We start from the raw sequence: 16,487 nt of genomic DNA, 5'->3' as shown, positions 1-16,487 counted from the left end.
GTCCTGATTCAGTTCTGGTTCAGTCTTGTTTTAGTCCTGGTTTATTTCTGGTTCAATCCTGGTTTAGTCCTGGTTCAGTCTTATTTTAGTCCTGGTTCAGTCCTTGTTCAATCCAGGTTCAGTCCTGGTTCAGTCTTGTTTTAGTCCTAGTTCAGTCTTGTTTTAGTCCTGTTTCAGTCTTGTTTTAGTCCTAGTTCAGTCTTGTTTTAGTCCTGGTTCAGTCCTGGTTCAGTCCTGGTTTAGTCCTGGTTTAGTCCTGGTTCAGTCTTGTTTTAGTCCTGGTTTAGTCCTGGTTCAGTCCTGGTTTAGTCCTGGTTCAGTCTTGTTTTAGTCCTGGTTCAGTCCTGGTTTTAGTCCTGGTTCAGTCCTGGTTTAGTCCTGGTTCAGTCCTGCGTTCAAAACACACAAAATGTCGTATCTTAGTGCTACAAAATAAACTCGTACCTGAAATGTTTTGCTTTGCTCTTTTCGTTTTTGGAAACCAGAATAATTCACAGTCGTGAACAGTTGTAGTGAACAAAGAGAAAGAGTTTTACAGCAGGAGCAGGTTTAAGGCTTCAGGAATGTCACGTTTGAACTGTACAAAAATAAACTGAGCTGTGACTTCGGAGTGTCTCAAACTACAAAAACATCACACCGATAAGAAAACGCCCATTTAAAGCTGCACTGTGTAACTTTTCCGCTGCTGCGCTCGACTCCACGGCCTTTTATCATCTGTTCTTTTTAAGACCGGGGCCGCCTCTCCGCAGATCTGACGCGTAACTTGGCCTGGGTACCTTGGGGACATTCGAGGCAAAGCGATATAACATCTCCATGGCGACAGAAAAGTTACACAGTGTGGCTTTAAATCTCCAGTGTGGGCAGTGCTGGATTTCAGACACACGTTTCCGGAGACGCGCCGAGACTCGTGTTGAAATTCCGACAGTGTAAAACGGCGTCGTGGACCGTGGGGAAAAATATGCTTCTTTTCATTTCCGTGAAGAACTGTAATCGCTCCAGCTCGTCCAGGACGCTGCCTGTAGGGGGCAGAAGAGACACCGGGTTACACTTAAAGGAAACATGTCACGCTATTTTTTCTTTTTTTTTATTCTAATTTTTTTTTTAACAGTCAAATAGAGATGGCAGTTTCAAATCACAAATGTACAACAATTCACTTTTTTTTTCTTCTTCCTTCATCCTTCTTTCACTTCACATATTTCTCTTTGATAGTATTGAATTTTTTTTTTTTTTCCCTTATTCTGTTAAGGATACAAAGAAATAAATTAAAATAAAATAATAAAAAAAAAAAAACAACACAGGGATTGTCTTTTTTTTAATTTTTATTTATTTATGTTTGGGTGTTAATAAAGTCTTTCCATGGTTTTCAGCCTTCCTCATACCTGTCCTAGTCCTGGTTTAGACCTGGTTTAGTTCATGTCCCAGTTTAGACCTGGTTTAGTCCATGTCCCAGTTTAGACCTAGTTTGGTACTGGTTTAGTCCTAATCCTGGCAGAGTCCTGGTACAGACCTGGTTTAGTCTTAGTCCTGGTTTAAACCTGGTTTAGTTCAAGTTATCCCAGTTAAGACCCGTTTTAGTCCTGGTTCAGTTTTAGTCCTGGTTTAGACCTGTTTTAGTCCTGGTTTAGACCTGTTCTAGTCCTGGTTTAGACCTGTTCTAGTCCTGGTTCTAGTCCTGATTTAGACCTGTTTTATTCCTGGTTCAGTTCTAGACCTGGTTTAGACCTGTTCTAGTCCTGGTTTAGACCTTGTTTCAATCTTTACTTTAAATGTTTCATCAATGTTTTGTTTAATTTTCTCCCAATATTGATTCAATTTGGGGCAAGTCCAAAAAACAAGGCTATTATTTCTGATCTGTGTTTTAATGTTGTTTCCTCGTCACAAACAGACCTGGAGTTGTGTTGTTTTTTTGTTTGTTTCATTCACACGTTTAACACACAAACTCTGCAGATTTAGACTGAGTTCATTTCTCAAACGGAAAAAAACCCACTCTGTTCCACCTTGTGACGTCATGTGGGAATACAGGAAGTGCTCCACTGTGTTTTTAAACTCCGCACACTTTCACTAGAATCAAACCTGAATCAAACTCCTCTGTGTTACTGTGTTTGTGCAGCACATTCACACAAGATAAGCAAAGTCCCTAAACGACTCTATTGTACCGACATTGACACAGAGTGAAAGAGAAAAGAACGTGGAAAGAAAAGAAAGAGATAAGACACAGGCAAACAAACACTGAGTGTGTTTACAGCACATCAGTGTCTCGAGTATGATCCGGTTTTTTGAGTATCCCGGTTTCGTCGTGGTGCATGTAAACGCAGTATCCCGGTTACTGCAACATAAAGTTGAGTCACATGTGTCCAAAAGACAAACACTTTTTCAGTCTTTTCACCACAGCAGAAGCCAAATAAATAAAGTGACCGACATAAATAAAGTGAAATGATGTTAAATAAAGAGCTGCACTAAACCTGCACACGTCTGAACCATCTCCAACAGGACACACACACAGAACACACTCACCATCATCATCATCATCATTAACATCCCTCTGTCACAGAAAGAACACTCATATTCCACTGAGTCTTGTCGTTTAGTCCGACAGAAGCTGAACCACATCAGCGCACAGGGAAAGAGCTGTTTTTTTTTTATCAGAGCTTTTACTTTATGCAAACGAGCCATGCAGTTTTAGGTTTAGTTTCTGTAAAACGTAAACAAATGTGTCAAATCTGAATTAAACACATTATAATGTCAAACGGGCTGATGTGGCTCTAGAGTGTTTATGTTTATATGTTATAAAGTTGAGTTTATTTATGCAGAAGATTTTAATTAAGAATCTGCAGCAGTGTGTTTGGAAGCACTAAAGGAGCTCATGGCTGTTTGTATTTTTCCTGGTTTATTAAGTGTATTATTTTTGCTCTTGAACATTTGTAAGATTACGTCAAGAAACCTGGTTACTCCATTTGATCATGTACACAGGGATATGTCCCGGTTTCCCAGCGCGCAGGTAAACACAGTAACCAGAATACTTCCATAACCAAGATATGAATAATAACCGGGACACTGATGTGCAGGTGAACACACTCACTGAGATGCAGATTCGCACGGGACTAGTATTATTACCGGACGTTTGTGTTTGGCGGAATATATTAGGTAACTTGCGGCAGAATTTTTACTTTACAAATTACAGACATGTCGCATTCGCACGGGATTAAGATCTCAGGAATCCTCCGCAATTATTACAAATCTCCAAAAGTCCACAGGTCAAACTACTCCCGTGTGAACAGAGCTAAAGAGTTACTCAAACATGTGTGAATGAAACAAAACACAACTCCAAGTGTGTTTTTGTAGTTTGAGGAAACGGAAATATACAAATAAAAACCGGTGTGTTAGTGTGGCAGAGTGGTTAGCCCGTGTCCTCCTCTGCATGCTCATTAATGTCTTTATTAGATTGACCGTGTAACGCTCATGGTACAGGTGCTGCTGACGCTACCAATTCCCTTTAAACAAATGACTTACTGTTGCATCCGGCTATAACCACCGAAACATCCACGGCTGCATATTCCTTTATGACCTACAGAGACAGAGAATCACATTACAGCTTTAGTTTCAACGGGGAAAAACAACATCAGTAATCAAATAACAAAAGCAGGACTTCCTATAGAGCTGCAGTGTTTAAAGGGACAGTGAGGAATTTTGGACACAGGACCTCGTTTCCTCGTGATCCAGAGTGTTGGAGACGTGTGGAGACACTTTTTTAAATATTCCATCCAGTCCTTGTATTTGCAGAGGTCACTGGTGTTAGACTAGTGCAGGTCAATGGTCATAGTTTATCCTGACACTAAAAACAGTCTTACCCACTCCACAAAACACCCGAAACAAATCTATTATTACACCAGACTGTCCATGTGAACGTCTGTGTCCATAGAATAATTTTAGAAGTAAAACTCGGGGTGTGCAAAAATATCAAAATATCGATATATCGTGTTGTTTAATGTCATGATGCAGTATCGATATCGTGGGCTGCTGTGTCGATATGTCACCAAGAGTATTTTTTTGTATAATTTACTAAATTATTTTGATACAGTGCTACGGTTTTGTTGCTTGTTCAGAGGAAGGAAAACTGTTTATGCGACACATTTGACATTTTCATTGTTTTGATGATTAAAATGTTTGTGTTTCATGTGAACTTTGCACAAGAAGTGGTTTAACAAAGACTTTTAGTATCACAGACATGATTTAGCCTTTATTTTTTATTGAACCGTATCAAATCGATTTCAAATATATCATATCGAATCGAAAGCTCACTGTATCGAGATATGTATCGTATCATGGCCTGTGTATCGAGGTATGTATCGTATCGGCAACTTCTTAATAATACTAAGTAAAACCAACCTTGTATTTGAAGGATTTATGTCTGAGCAGCAGCAGTGAGTTGTTGTTCCTGATAGAAAGCTCGACAGCGGCGGACTGATATATGAGAAAATAGTCCCTCAACATGTGACGATTCATGTGATCAAGTTTAATTTTATTTCAGACATTATTCTATTCACAGACATTCACATGGACAGTCTGTTTGACTGTTTGGTGTTTTTGTCTTACACTTGTAATGCGCTTTACAGCTTTGTCTAAGCCTCTTAAAGCTCCACTCGTCATTATTCATTCACACCAAACTGTGTGGTGGTGAGCTACTGCTGCAGCCACAGCTGCCCTGGGACAGACTGACACGAGTGAGGCTGCCCTCCAACCCATCACAGCCCATCACTCACACACACATCACTTTCATACTAGGCCAGGCATGTCCAAACTATGGCCCGTGGGCCAAATGCGGCCCTCAGACAAATTTTTCTTGGCCCTCAGGCTTCCAGGTGAATTGGCCCAAATTACCTTGCATCAATTAAAATTTAACTTTTTACTGCAAGTTTATTGAAAATCTGCCTTGAGAAAGCTCATATTTAATATTTAGTGTGTGGCTTTCAGGATCTCAGCATGAATAAAGACTGATGGATCATTCTAACGTGTTAAACCTGCACATATTTCAATTATTCACTGCACTAAGCACCAGTCTTTGGCCCTCGATCAGCCCTCTGCTTCATCTGTGTTTAAATATGTGGCCCTTGATGAAAAAAGTTTGGACACCCCTGTGCTAGGCAATGTGAGTCAAGTGTCTTGTTCAAGGACACAATGACAGAACTTGGTCCAATTGGGAATCGATCCTCTAACCTTCGCGTTGGGGATTGCTGCTCTGAACCTCTAAGGGGTATAAACATGTAACACAGACCGCGGCGGAGGCTCGGACATGTTGCATCTCACGTGGTCAGAAAGAAAGTGAAAAAAGTGTAAAGAAAAGACGTCAAACTTAAATAAACGCTTGCGGTGGACTTTTTCAAAATAAAATCCAGTGAGCAACAGATGTTTAAAATAAATAAATAAATAAATAAAATAAAAATAAGTAAAAATTGTTGCGATAATGAATTAGTTAATGCTAAATTTACGTGTTAGCATGCCCGGCCCTAATTAAAATATTAAATAATTTCAGTTTTGTTTATTAAATTATTATTATTTGAGTGTATTTTGGTGATGTGGGACGTTTAACTTCGTTCGTTACCTGTTTGACGGCTTTAGCTCCCACTGAGTCGATGAAGCCCACACAGCTCCAGTCCAGGACGATGGAGTGGACCGGAGAGGACAAAGTCTGGATGAAAACCGCCTCCTCCGAGTCTGTGTCTGCACCTGTCGACTGGCCCTTCACCTGTCCGTTCACCTGCCCTTTCACCTGTCCGTTCACCTGTTCCTCCTCTTTGTCTTGGCTGTGGTGATTTGGCACCAGCTCATGGCTCACGCCTCTCTGCAAAAACAAGAAAACAAATCAGTATTGACGAAGAGACACTAGCTGCAGACCTCCTCGCTCACACTACCGACATGAGCCGTGAGGATTTGGCAAAAACAACTCATCTGGAGATCAGATATTTGGGGGACTAAGACACTTAAAGGTGCACTGTGTACCAACCACAACCTGTTTGTCTCTGTGTTAATGCTTTGGTTTAACTCTTTCCTCCCTGGACGCCGACTCGGAACAACCCGAACATATGATTACTAGAGGCTGCCCATAGAGCATAACTGCATAAAAGAAAACAGACTTCCACGAGTGATTATAAATAATTTTTACACTCATGAACTTAATTGTAACACAGACATATTTGTATCTCTGGAAACTTTAGACTCTGAACTCTTCATTTACGGAGGTTTAAATGTGATTCATTTACAGGTGTATAACAGCTCACTGAAAATGAGAGTTTACCTGGTCAGGTGCAAAATCAAAAACAAAAAACTACATTCAGCATCTGATATCTGCATGTTCTGAGTACTATATTCATAAAAAAATTAAAAAATATACTTTGTCAAAGTATTTAAACAGATTTCATATCACCAGATACAGTAAAGCCAAGTGTTCACCTGTTTTTACCTGTTGTTCACCTGTGTGCACCTAATAAATTTTTTCCATTTAGCTTATTCAACTTATTTAATTTATTCAACTCATTTAGCTTATTCAACTAATTCAGCTTATTATAATATAATAATATAATAATAAAACTCTTCCTCGTCAGTGGGTGTCCAGTATTTGTCATCTTTGTTACTTTCTCGTGTGCAGAGCTCCACATAAGTGTTTGTTTCTGTAGTGATTCTGTTATACATCTCATCTTGGAAAAAAAGACTGAAATATTTTAAAGGACTGGCCTGGGCAACATCCAGATTTCAGGGCAATTTTGGTTCATAATAAAGTATAACGCCCGGATAGTTTGTTTGGATATCGCATCAGCGGCATTCTCACCTTCGTAAGTTTCACTCTCTGTAAGTCTGTCGCTGTCGCTGTTTTCCACTTTATAATCAACTTCATCATCACTTTAAAATCTATAAAAGTCACTTTCTCTAAACTTATCCATAAAATACGTCCGCTCCTCATTATTTCTAAAACTGTGCGCCGCAGCGCCGCGATCTTTCCATTGCACGTGTTTCGTGTTGTTTTTTTTCCAGAAGCTACCATCGTCACTACTTCGATTAACTTCGGAAAAAATCTGCGAAAACATTTCCTTGAATCCTATTGGTCAGTCTAGTGTGGGTTGTAGTGGCCCCGACCGATCACAGCCTCTGTTTAAATGTGAAAAACCGAGCCGTTTCTAATGGTCATCAAATCACGTCTTTAGTGAAACAGCGGAGGTGTCAAAAGACGTCATTAAGGAAACAAGTTGGTCGTCAAATGTCGTCTTCATGGGGGAAAGAGTTAAACTGTCCACAGTGTGATCGTACTTTTACTTTTTTGTTTTGTTTTTTGAGCAGTGCACTGTTTAAATTCTGAAATCAGTATTATTCCATCTGTATTTTACATTGTGTTATCTTTTTAATTTCCTTCACCCTGGCAGAGAACAAACTACAAAGGACGGAAATATTTACTTAACTAATGGAATAATTTAATGATTTATTTCATTGTGAATAATCTGCTCTATTTGATAAAACGACTGATACCACAATAACAATTCACACTCTGTCTGTACAAATCTACACGAGCGAAGAACTGGAAAACTGGTCAACATCACTGGACATTACGCAAATTATCAGTAACCAAACATTAATTAAGCCCACGGGAGCGTTAGAATCACATTTCCATTACTCGACCAGTGTAAATAAACCGCAGATGTCCATGTACCTGGATCACACTCACCTCCTCGTTGGCGCAAACCACCAGAGTGTGATTCTCTTTCGACTTCTTCATTTTCTTCTTTTGCACTTTTCTCAAATACTGGATCTGCTCTGGACTCACTCCGGTCTGGACAGAGGGAAAAAAAAAGGAAAAAAATGTGAGGATTAAACCAGAAAGAGGATTTTATTCAGAAGTTGCCCAGACATTTTCAAGAGAACCAAAAAGATTAATATTATAGTAATTTGGAGTTTAACTAAAGAGGCCGTCTTTTTCAAGTTTTAGATTTTATAAAACTAAACCTTATGAATGAATTTTGGGGATTTTGGATAATAATTGCTAAAGCCACAGTATGTAACTTTCAGCCAAAAAGACCTGGTTCAGTCCTGGTTTAGACCTGGGTTTGACCTTGTTTAGACCTGGTTTAGTCCTGGTTTAGTCCTGGTTTAGTCCTGGCTCAGTCCTAGTTTAGTCCTAGTTTAGACCTGAGTTTGACCTGGGTTTGACCTTGTTTAGACCTGGTTTAGTCCTTGTTTAGACCTGATTTAGTCCTGGTTTAATCCTGGTTCAGTCCTGGTTCAGTCCTGGTTTAGACCTGGTTTAGACCTGGTTTAGTCCTGGTTCAGTCCTGGTTTAGTCCTGGTTTAGTCCTGGTTTAGTCTTGGTTTCTCCTGGTTTAGTCCTGGTTTAGTCCTGGTTCAGTCCTGGTTTAGTCCTGGTTTAGTCCTGGTTTACCTGGTTTAGACCTGGGTTTGACCTTGTTTAGACATGGTTTAGTCCTGGTTTAGACCTGGTTTAGTCCTTGTTTAGACCTGGTTTAGTCCTGGTTTAGACCTGGTTTAGTCCTGGTTTAATCCTGGTTCAGTCCTGGTTCAGTCCTGGTTTAGTCCTGGTTTAGACCTGGTTCAGTCCTGGTTCAGTCCTGGTTTAGACCTGGTTTAGTCTTGGTTTAATCTGGTTTCTCCTGTTCAGTCCTGGTTTAGACTGGTTTAGACCTGGTTTAGTCCTGGTTTGTCCTGGTTCAGACCTGGTTTAGACCTGGTTCAGTCCTGGTTTTGTCTGGTTTAGTCTGGTTTTAGTCCTGGTTTAGTCCTGGTTTAGACCTGGTTCAGTCCTGGTTTTGTCCTGTTTAGTCCTGGTTTTGTCCTGGTTTAGTCCTGGTTTAGACTGGTTCAGTCCTGGTTCAGTCCTTTAGACCTGGTTTAGACCTGGTTTAGTCCTGGTTTAGACCTGGTTCAGTCCTGGTTCAGTCCTGGTTTAGACCTGGTTTAGTCCTGGTTCAGTCCTGGTTTAGTCTGGTTTAGTCCTGGTTCAGTCCTGGTTTAGACCTGGTTTAGACCTGGTTTAGACCTGGTTCAGTCCTGGTTTAGTCCTGGTTTAGACCTGGTTTAGACCTGGTTCAGTCCTGGTTTAGACCTGGTTCAGTCCTGGTTCAGTCCTGGTTTAGACCTGGTTTAGACTGGTTTAGACCTGGTTCAGTCAGTCCTGGTTTAGACTGTTGGTTAGAGACCTGGTTTAGACCTGTTTAGACCTGGTTCAGTCCTGGTTTTGTCCTGGTTTAGTCCTGGTTTAGACCTGGTTTAGTCCTGGTTCAGTCCTGGTTTTGTCCTGGTTTAGACCTGGTTTAGACCTGGTTCAGTCCTGGTTTAGACCTGGTTTAGACCTGGTTCAGTCCTGGTTTAGACCTGGTTTAGACAGACCTGGTTTAGACCTGGTTCAGTCCGCTTTAACAAACGTTGATAGCAAATTTTCACTACAATGAACAGTGCATAAAAATACAGTTCTGCTTTTTGTTTGTTTTATGTTTTATTTTTTGTCAGGGATCATGTAGAAATGCATTTAAGTGGGACTAGATTTGCTGTTGAGGTTTTGAAATGACTCACAGAGCTCATTTCAACACTTCCAGGAGAGTTAACTTTTGAGACGAGACTGAAATCTGACTTCTTGAACTAATCCCAGAATCCCGTGTGTTTCAGAACATGTTTGTGGAGGATTTAACTACAGGGTTAGCGGCTTTTAGGCAAGGCAAGTTTATTTGTAGAGCACAAGTCGCACACAAAGTAATTCAAAGTGCTTTACAAAATAAGAAAGACACAATACAAGATCAGAACATAAATAATCATCATCAAATTAAAAGAGAAGCGAGAGGAAACCCCACAGAGACACAGGGAGGGCATCTGACTAGGGCTGGGTACTAAAACTCGTTTTTTCGGTAGGAACTTAAGTCTGGTAAGTATTGGTACAAAAAAAACGAAAAAAGGCGTCCCTTCTTGCAATAAAGGACTTTTAATATATTCAGTCGAAGTACCTTGCCCACTTTTACATTTTCCTGTAAGGATAACTTACTGTTTCAAGCCTCGTAGACCTGTGCTGTTATTTTTTACATTTTTTACTCTTTTATGACCCAGTGAAGAGCTCTACCTGTTTTTCTTCACCTAACGAAAAAAGCATGTGTGCTGCCTTTGATATGAAGAGTTATATAAAAAGAAAACAAAAGTGAAACTTGAGTCCACGTGAGGATCTGCTGTGTGCTCTGTTCATCTGCACGTACATTCGTTTTGAGTTATTTTTCAACATCATATAGTAGCCTACTTTGTTTTAAATAATGAATTACTATAGTTATAATGTGATTCAAAGACTGAATGGTATTTTCTCAATAATATTGGTCATTAATTTACATTTTTTTAAAATACATGCAGCGAAAAAAGAACTGCTCAGGACCCGGTATCTAAAAGCAGGTATTGTTATAGTACTGGAATCAAACTCTAGTCTGATTCATCAGCTGGTTTCACTTTGTGGAAACCGTCTGACCTCTCAGCATTAGGATTCGTTCGCTCGATGGTAGACGGGTACTTTTTGTATTTAACTAATCACTGCTATTTGGTTGTGACGTATGTAATGCATATATTAGGGCAATAGCATCATAACATGATAAAATTCACCAAACATTCTCTTTGTTCCGGCTTTAAATCCTCGATCTCTGGAATCGTTGCCAACACAGAATGTCTGGCTCTTCACTGATTGGCTGGTGTCCGAACTCGAACTTGTACGCACTTGTGTTTTTGCAAACAGTCTAGTGTATTCTGATTCCTGACCTAGTCGCTAGAGAGAAATGAAATTGAGTGGAGGCACTAGGCGGCGCCAGCCTTTCTAATCAAACTCAGCCCGACATCTGAAACACAGGGACAGTTTGTCCAGGCCTAAACAGTGGCGTCGCGTCTTCACTTTTTATTCCTCGTTTAGACGAGTGTTTTCAGAAGGAAATCTGCGTGCATATGGTGATGCAAAAGTGTGTGGAATTTGATTGTGTTTGTTTGTACTTAAAGCAACAAGGGCGTCTTTGGACATACAGAAGTTTTTCACGTCACACATTTCCATCAGCTCCACCTTCCACAAAGTTATCCCACCATCGACTGGTTCTCCAGGTCTCGTCCAGATCCGTCTGACTCGACTGCGACGACCTGGTGCATCCAGAATTTGACAGAGGTGATTGCAGATCCTCCTCTGTTCACTAATAGTGTCTCTGCAGATTCTCCACATTAGTTCGGAGACGCCTCCTGTAAGTTTATTAGAGCTGCCAGAGCAGAAAATGATCCAACATGTTTGTTTCTGTGTCCTGTATGTATGTGACGTAAACATGTACACGACCTGAGCAGATCTGACCAGAGTTTTGCGTCTTGGGCAGTGTAGACGGAAACACTACGGCGGAGTGTATTCAACTTTTCCACTCTGGAGGGTGGTTTTAGATTTTTACGTTTTTAAGCCCCCAAAACGCCGTCACCGTCTAAACAAAACGTACTTCTGATAAAATATTTTGTTGTTTTTACCCAAGCGTTCTCGTGTAAACAGACCCCGAGGCCCCATGGAGAAAATGAATATCTTGTTGTTTGCAGATGACCTTTGCAATGTTCCAATTAGACCCGTTCAAATTCAATCCTGCGCTTTGAGATTATTGCAAAACTTCTGCATGTGATCAAACAGAATCTGATTATCTAAAGTTTAAATCTCACCTGCTCCTTGAGGCTGGAGACGTAGCGGTCACTGTTGGCGAAGTAAATGGAGGAGCCGAACTGGAAAATCTTCACTCCCTGTTCCTCAGACGCCTGGGAACCAAACCAGAGCCCGAGGATTAAACCAGTGTTAAAAACAACGTCAAAACTGCTATTAAACTATTATCAGATTAGGGACGGTATTCTTGGGAAAGAACTGAGACACATTTTGAGGTTTGATATTTTGTAAATAGTAAATAGTAAAAAGTAAATATAGACAATAAACGATAATAACACTGAAAAAAATAATTTATGCCATTGACACAAAAATCTTAAAGCAGAATTACCCTCAAAAAATATTCTAAATGTATAAAAAAAATTAAAAAAATCATGAGCTGCAATAAATAAACATCAGAACAGCAGACCTGGTTTAGTCCTGGTTTAGACCTGGTTAAGTCCTGGTTTAGTCCTTGTTTAGACCTGGTTTAGGCCTGATTTATTCCTTGTTTAGTCCTGGTTTAGACCTGGTTTAGTCCTGGTTTAGACCTGGTTTAGTCCTGGTTTAGTCCTTGTGTAGACGTGGTTTAGTCCTGGTTTAGACCTGGTTTAAACCTGATTTAGTCCTTGTTTAGACCTGGTTTAGTCCTTGTTTAGACCTGGTTTAGTCCTGGTTTAGTCCTTGTTTAGACGTGGTTTAGTCCTAGTTTAGACCTGGTTTAGACCTGGTTTAAACCTGATTTAGTCCTTGTTTAGACCTGGTTTAGACCTGGTTTAGACCTGGTTTAGACCTGGTTTAAACCTGTTTACCTTTAGGTTTATTTTTTTTTTTTTTTTTTTTTTTTTTTTTTTTTTTTTTTTTTTTGTTTTTTTTTGGGGTTTAGTCCTGGTTTAGTTTGGTTTAGACCTGGTTAGTTGGTTTAGTCCTGGTTTAGACCTGGTTTAGACCTGATTTAGTCCTTGTTTAGACCTGGTTTAGTCCTGGTTTAGTCCTTGTTTAGACCTGGTTCAATCCTGGTTTAGTCCTGGTTTAGTACTAGTTCAGTCTTGGTTCAGACCTGAGACTCACCTCTTCGTACTGGTCCACAGAGAGGTACAGGGCCGTGTCAGGAACCTGGCCCAGGACTGAAGAGTGAGGACTGAGGAGACACGGGGTTTAATATTAAAACTTCTGCTCAAAGTGACAAATATTTATGACATAAAAAAAAACAATTAAATATGAAAACTTAAAAATCTCTCACTGCTGAGTTCTGTAGACGACGGTGAGGATCCCGAACGCGATGGAGACCAGGAGACCCAGGTCCAGTCCGAGCAGAACCGAGGAGACGAAGGCCACCACCCAGATGCTCTGAGGAGACACACGACTCTTCAGTATTTATCAAATATAAGACACATTTATGACGTGGATAAAAGATTGAGCAGAACACGTCTCCTGTGAAATAAAGTTTAAATAAAAGAGTAAAGTCACAGACCAGCTCGATCCTGGACGTCCTCCACAGGTGACGAATGTCCCTGAACTGTCTGAACATCCCCAACAAGTTCACCATGATGATGGCCGCCAGCGCCGTCTGACAGAGACAGAAGGTTAGACTGGGGTTAGACCGGGTTTTAGACCGAGTTTAGACTGCAGTTTAGACTGAGTTTAGACTGGGTTTAGACCGAGTTTAGACTGAGTTTAGACTGGGTTTAGACCGAGTTTAGACTGAGTTTAGACCGAGTTTAGACTGCGTTTAGACTGCGTTTAGACTGCGTTTAGACTGAGTTTAGACCGAGTTTAGACTGCGTTTAGACTGCGTTTAGACTGAGTTTAGACCGAGTTTAGACTGAGTTTAGACTGAGTTTAGACCGAGTTTAGACTGAGTTTAGACTGAGTTTAGACCGAGTTTAGACTGAGTTTAGACTGGGTTTAGACCGAGTTTAGACTGAGTTTAGACTGAGTTTAGACCGAGTTTAGACCGAGTTTAGACTGCGTTTAGACTGAGTTTAGACTGAGTTTAGACCGAGTTTAGACCGACTTTAGACTTGGTTTAGACCAAATTTAGACCGAGTTTAGACTGGGTTTAGACTGAGTTTAGACGGGTTTAGACCGAGTTTAGACTGGAGTTTAGACTGAGTTTAGACTGGGTTTAGACCGAGTTTAGACTGGGTTTAGACCGAGTTTAGACTGCGTTTAGACTGAGTTTAGACTGGGTTTAGACCGAGTTTAGACTGGGTTTAGACTGAGTTTAGACCGAGTTTAGACCGACTTTAGACTTGGTTTAGACTGAATTTAGACCGAGTTTAGACTGGGTTTAGACTGAGTTTAGACCGGGTTTAGACCAGGTTTAGACCGAGTTTAGACTGCGTTTAGACCGAGTTTAGACTGGGTTTAGACCAGGTTTAGAACGAGTTTAGACTGCTTTTAGACTGAGTTTAGACTGGGTTTAGACCGAGTTTAGACTGAGTTTAGACTGAGTTTAGACCGAGTTTAGACTGAGTTTAGATTGGGTTTAGACCGAGTTTAGACTGAGTTTAGACTGCGTTTAGACTGAGTTTAGACTGGGTTTAGACCGAGTTTAGACTGGGTTTAGACTGAGTTTAGACCGAGTTTAGACCGACTTTAGACTGGGTTTAGACCGAGTTTAGACTGAGTTTAGACTGGGTTTAGACTGAGTTTAGACCGGGTTTAGACCGGGTTTAGACCGAGTTTAGACCGAGTTTAGACTGCGTTTAGACCGAGTTTAGACTGGGTTTAGACCAGGTTTAGAACGAGTTTAGACTGCTTTTAGACTGAGTTTAGACTGGGTTTAGACCGAGTTTAGACTGAGTTTAGACTGGGTTTAGACCGAGTTTAGACCGAGTTTAGACTGGGTTTAGACCGAGTTTAGACTGGGTTTAGACTGAGTTTAGACCGGGTTTAGACCGGGTTTAGACCGAGTTTAGACCGAGTTTAGACTGCGTTTAGACCAAGTTTAGACTGGGTTTAGACCAGGTTTAGAACGAGTTTAGACTGCTTTTAGACTGAGTTTAGACTGGGTTTAGACCGAGTTTAGACTGAGTTTAGACTGGGTTTAGACCGAGTTTAGACCGAGTTTAGACTGGGTTTAGACCGAGTTTAGACCGAGTTTAGACTGGGTTTAGACCGAGTTTAGACCGGGTTTAGACCGAGTTTAGACCGAGTTTAGACTGCGTTTAGACCAAGTTTAGACTGGGTTTAGACCAGGTTTAGAACGAGTTTAGACTGCTTTTAGACTGAGTTTAGACTGGGTTTAGACCGAGTTTAGACTGCGTTTAGACCGGGTTTAGAATGAGTTTAGACCAGGTTTAGACTGGGTTTTAGACCGTGTTTAGACCAGGTTAAGACCAGGTTTCAAACCGGGTTTAGACCAAGTTTAGACTGGGTTTAGACTGGGATTAGACCAGGATTAGACCAGGTTTAGACCAGGTTTAGACCAGGTTTAGGACAGGTTTTAGACCAAGTTTAGACTGGGTTTTAGACTGGGCTTAGACCGGGTTTAGACCAAGTTTAGACAAGGTTTAGGTTAGGTTTTAAACCCAGTTTTAGACTAGGTTTTAGACCAGATTTAGACCGGGTTTAGACCAGGTTTAGACTAGGTTTAGACTGGGTTTAGACCCAAGTTTAGACCGGGTTTATACCAGGTTTAGACCGAGTTTAGACTGGGTTTTAGACCAGGTTTTAGACAAGGTTTAGACTGGGTTTAGACCGGGTTTTAGACAAGGTTTAGACTGGGTTTTAGACAAGGTTTAAACCAGGTTAGACCGGGTTTTAGACAAAGTTTAGACCAAGTTTAGACCGGGTTTAGACTGGGTTTAGAATGTGTTTAGTCCAAGTTTAACTGTGGTTTAGCAGTACTACAAAGCTCGATTACTCTTTGATCGTCAGACCTCATCTAGACCAGGTTTAGACCTGTAACTGTGGTTCTATGAAGCCTGGATGACCTTCAGAGGGCAGTTCTGGATGATTCTCTGCCAGAACGGACGATCCAGGAGGGATATTTTTTATTTACTTTTTTTTTTTTAAAGTTTGTTTTAATATAAGATTGATGAACAAAATGAGACGAGTCTGCTGTGAATAAAGGCTGACTTCATATCCAGGTGAAAGGTGCAGTGACGTGTGCAGAGGTCGGTGTTATCAGTGTGTCTGAGAGCTGTTTGTGTTCAACTACAGTCACAGGACAGAACACGACCTGCTGCTGTCTGCGTCACTCCACAGCTCCTCTGGGTCAGCGAGAACGGGAATAAAGTGCACTCGCTCTGTGTTTACTTCTGACTTATGATATTTTAACTCTTACTTAAGTCCATTTCTCACCTGAGGCAGAGGCTCGAACACAAACCCAATGGCCACGACCACGAGCAGCACGACCAGAGACGCCAGCAGCCCAGCAATCTGAACACGGGAAATAGAAAAGAAAGTACAAACATTTAACACTGAAAATCACATTCTACTGTCTGAAAAAAGTGTCATTGTCGGAGTTGCTGTAAAGTGTCGAGTCTTTTTCTTAATCGGGGTGGGAAAAATACAGTAATCAGTTTTGCAGATCAAACGTTTGAGTAGATGCAGATGCGCCGATATTATTTCACAGAGACAAAACAGTGCAATTAGCCATTTCAATAACGTCATTGTGTAAAATAGAAGTTATTGCTTAATCCTGAAGCTCTGCACTTATTCGATATTAACAGTAAAGTGCAGTAAAATCAAGGGTTTGCATCGGGATGGTGGGGACGTGTCACAACCAATATTTGGGGAAGACTTTTGACATTTAATTTTAATAAACAAACATTTACATTTATTCCAATATTTTTCCAAACTCAAT

General features: G+C 40.7%; 1 protein-coding gene across 1 annotated transcript in view; it reads right to left on the bottom strand.

Annotated features, from left to right (window-relative positions):
* Position 1: 1 nt before the first annotated feature.
* Positions 2-16,487, bottom strand: part of slc26a5 (solute carrier family 26 member 5) — a 56,778-nt gene continuing 40,292 nt past the window's right edge. The window contains exons 10-18 of the mRNA XM_055159994.1: positions 15,983-16,060; positions 13,146-13,241; positions 12,915-13,021; positions 12,743-12,812; positions 11,698-11,790; positions 7,712-7,816; positions 5,600-5,839; positions 3,511-3,565; positions 2-1,016 (exon numbers count right to left, since the gene is read on the bottom strand). Coding sequence (XP_055015969.1) covers positions 874-1,016; positions 3,511-3,565; positions 5,600-5,839; positions 7,712-7,816; positions 11,698-11,790; positions 12,743-12,812; positions 12,915-13,021; positions 13,146-13,241; positions 15,983-16,060 — 987 coding nt within the window. The 3' untranslated portion in view covers positions 2-873. The remainder of the gene's footprint in view (positions 1,017-3,510; positions 3,566-5,599; positions 5,840-7,711; positions 7,817-11,697; positions 11,791-12,742; positions 12,813-12,914; positions 13,022-13,145; positions 13,242-15,982; positions 16,061-16,487) is intronic.

This window comes from Boleophthalmus pectinirostris, unplaced genomic scaffold, assembly GCF_026225935.1.
Source record: "Boleophthalmus pectinirostris isolate CB_2022bp ecotype Guang Dong unplaced genomic scaffold, ASM2622593v1 HiC_scaffold_2826, whole genome shotgun sequence".
In the NCBI taxonomy this organism is placed as follows: Eukaryota; Metazoa; Chordata; class Actinopteri; order Gobiiformes; family Gobiidae; genus Boleophthalmus; species Boleophthalmus pectinirostris.
The sequence above is the reverse complement of the archived record's forward strand: the minus strand, read 5'-3'. Positions and strand labels throughout refer to the sequence as shown.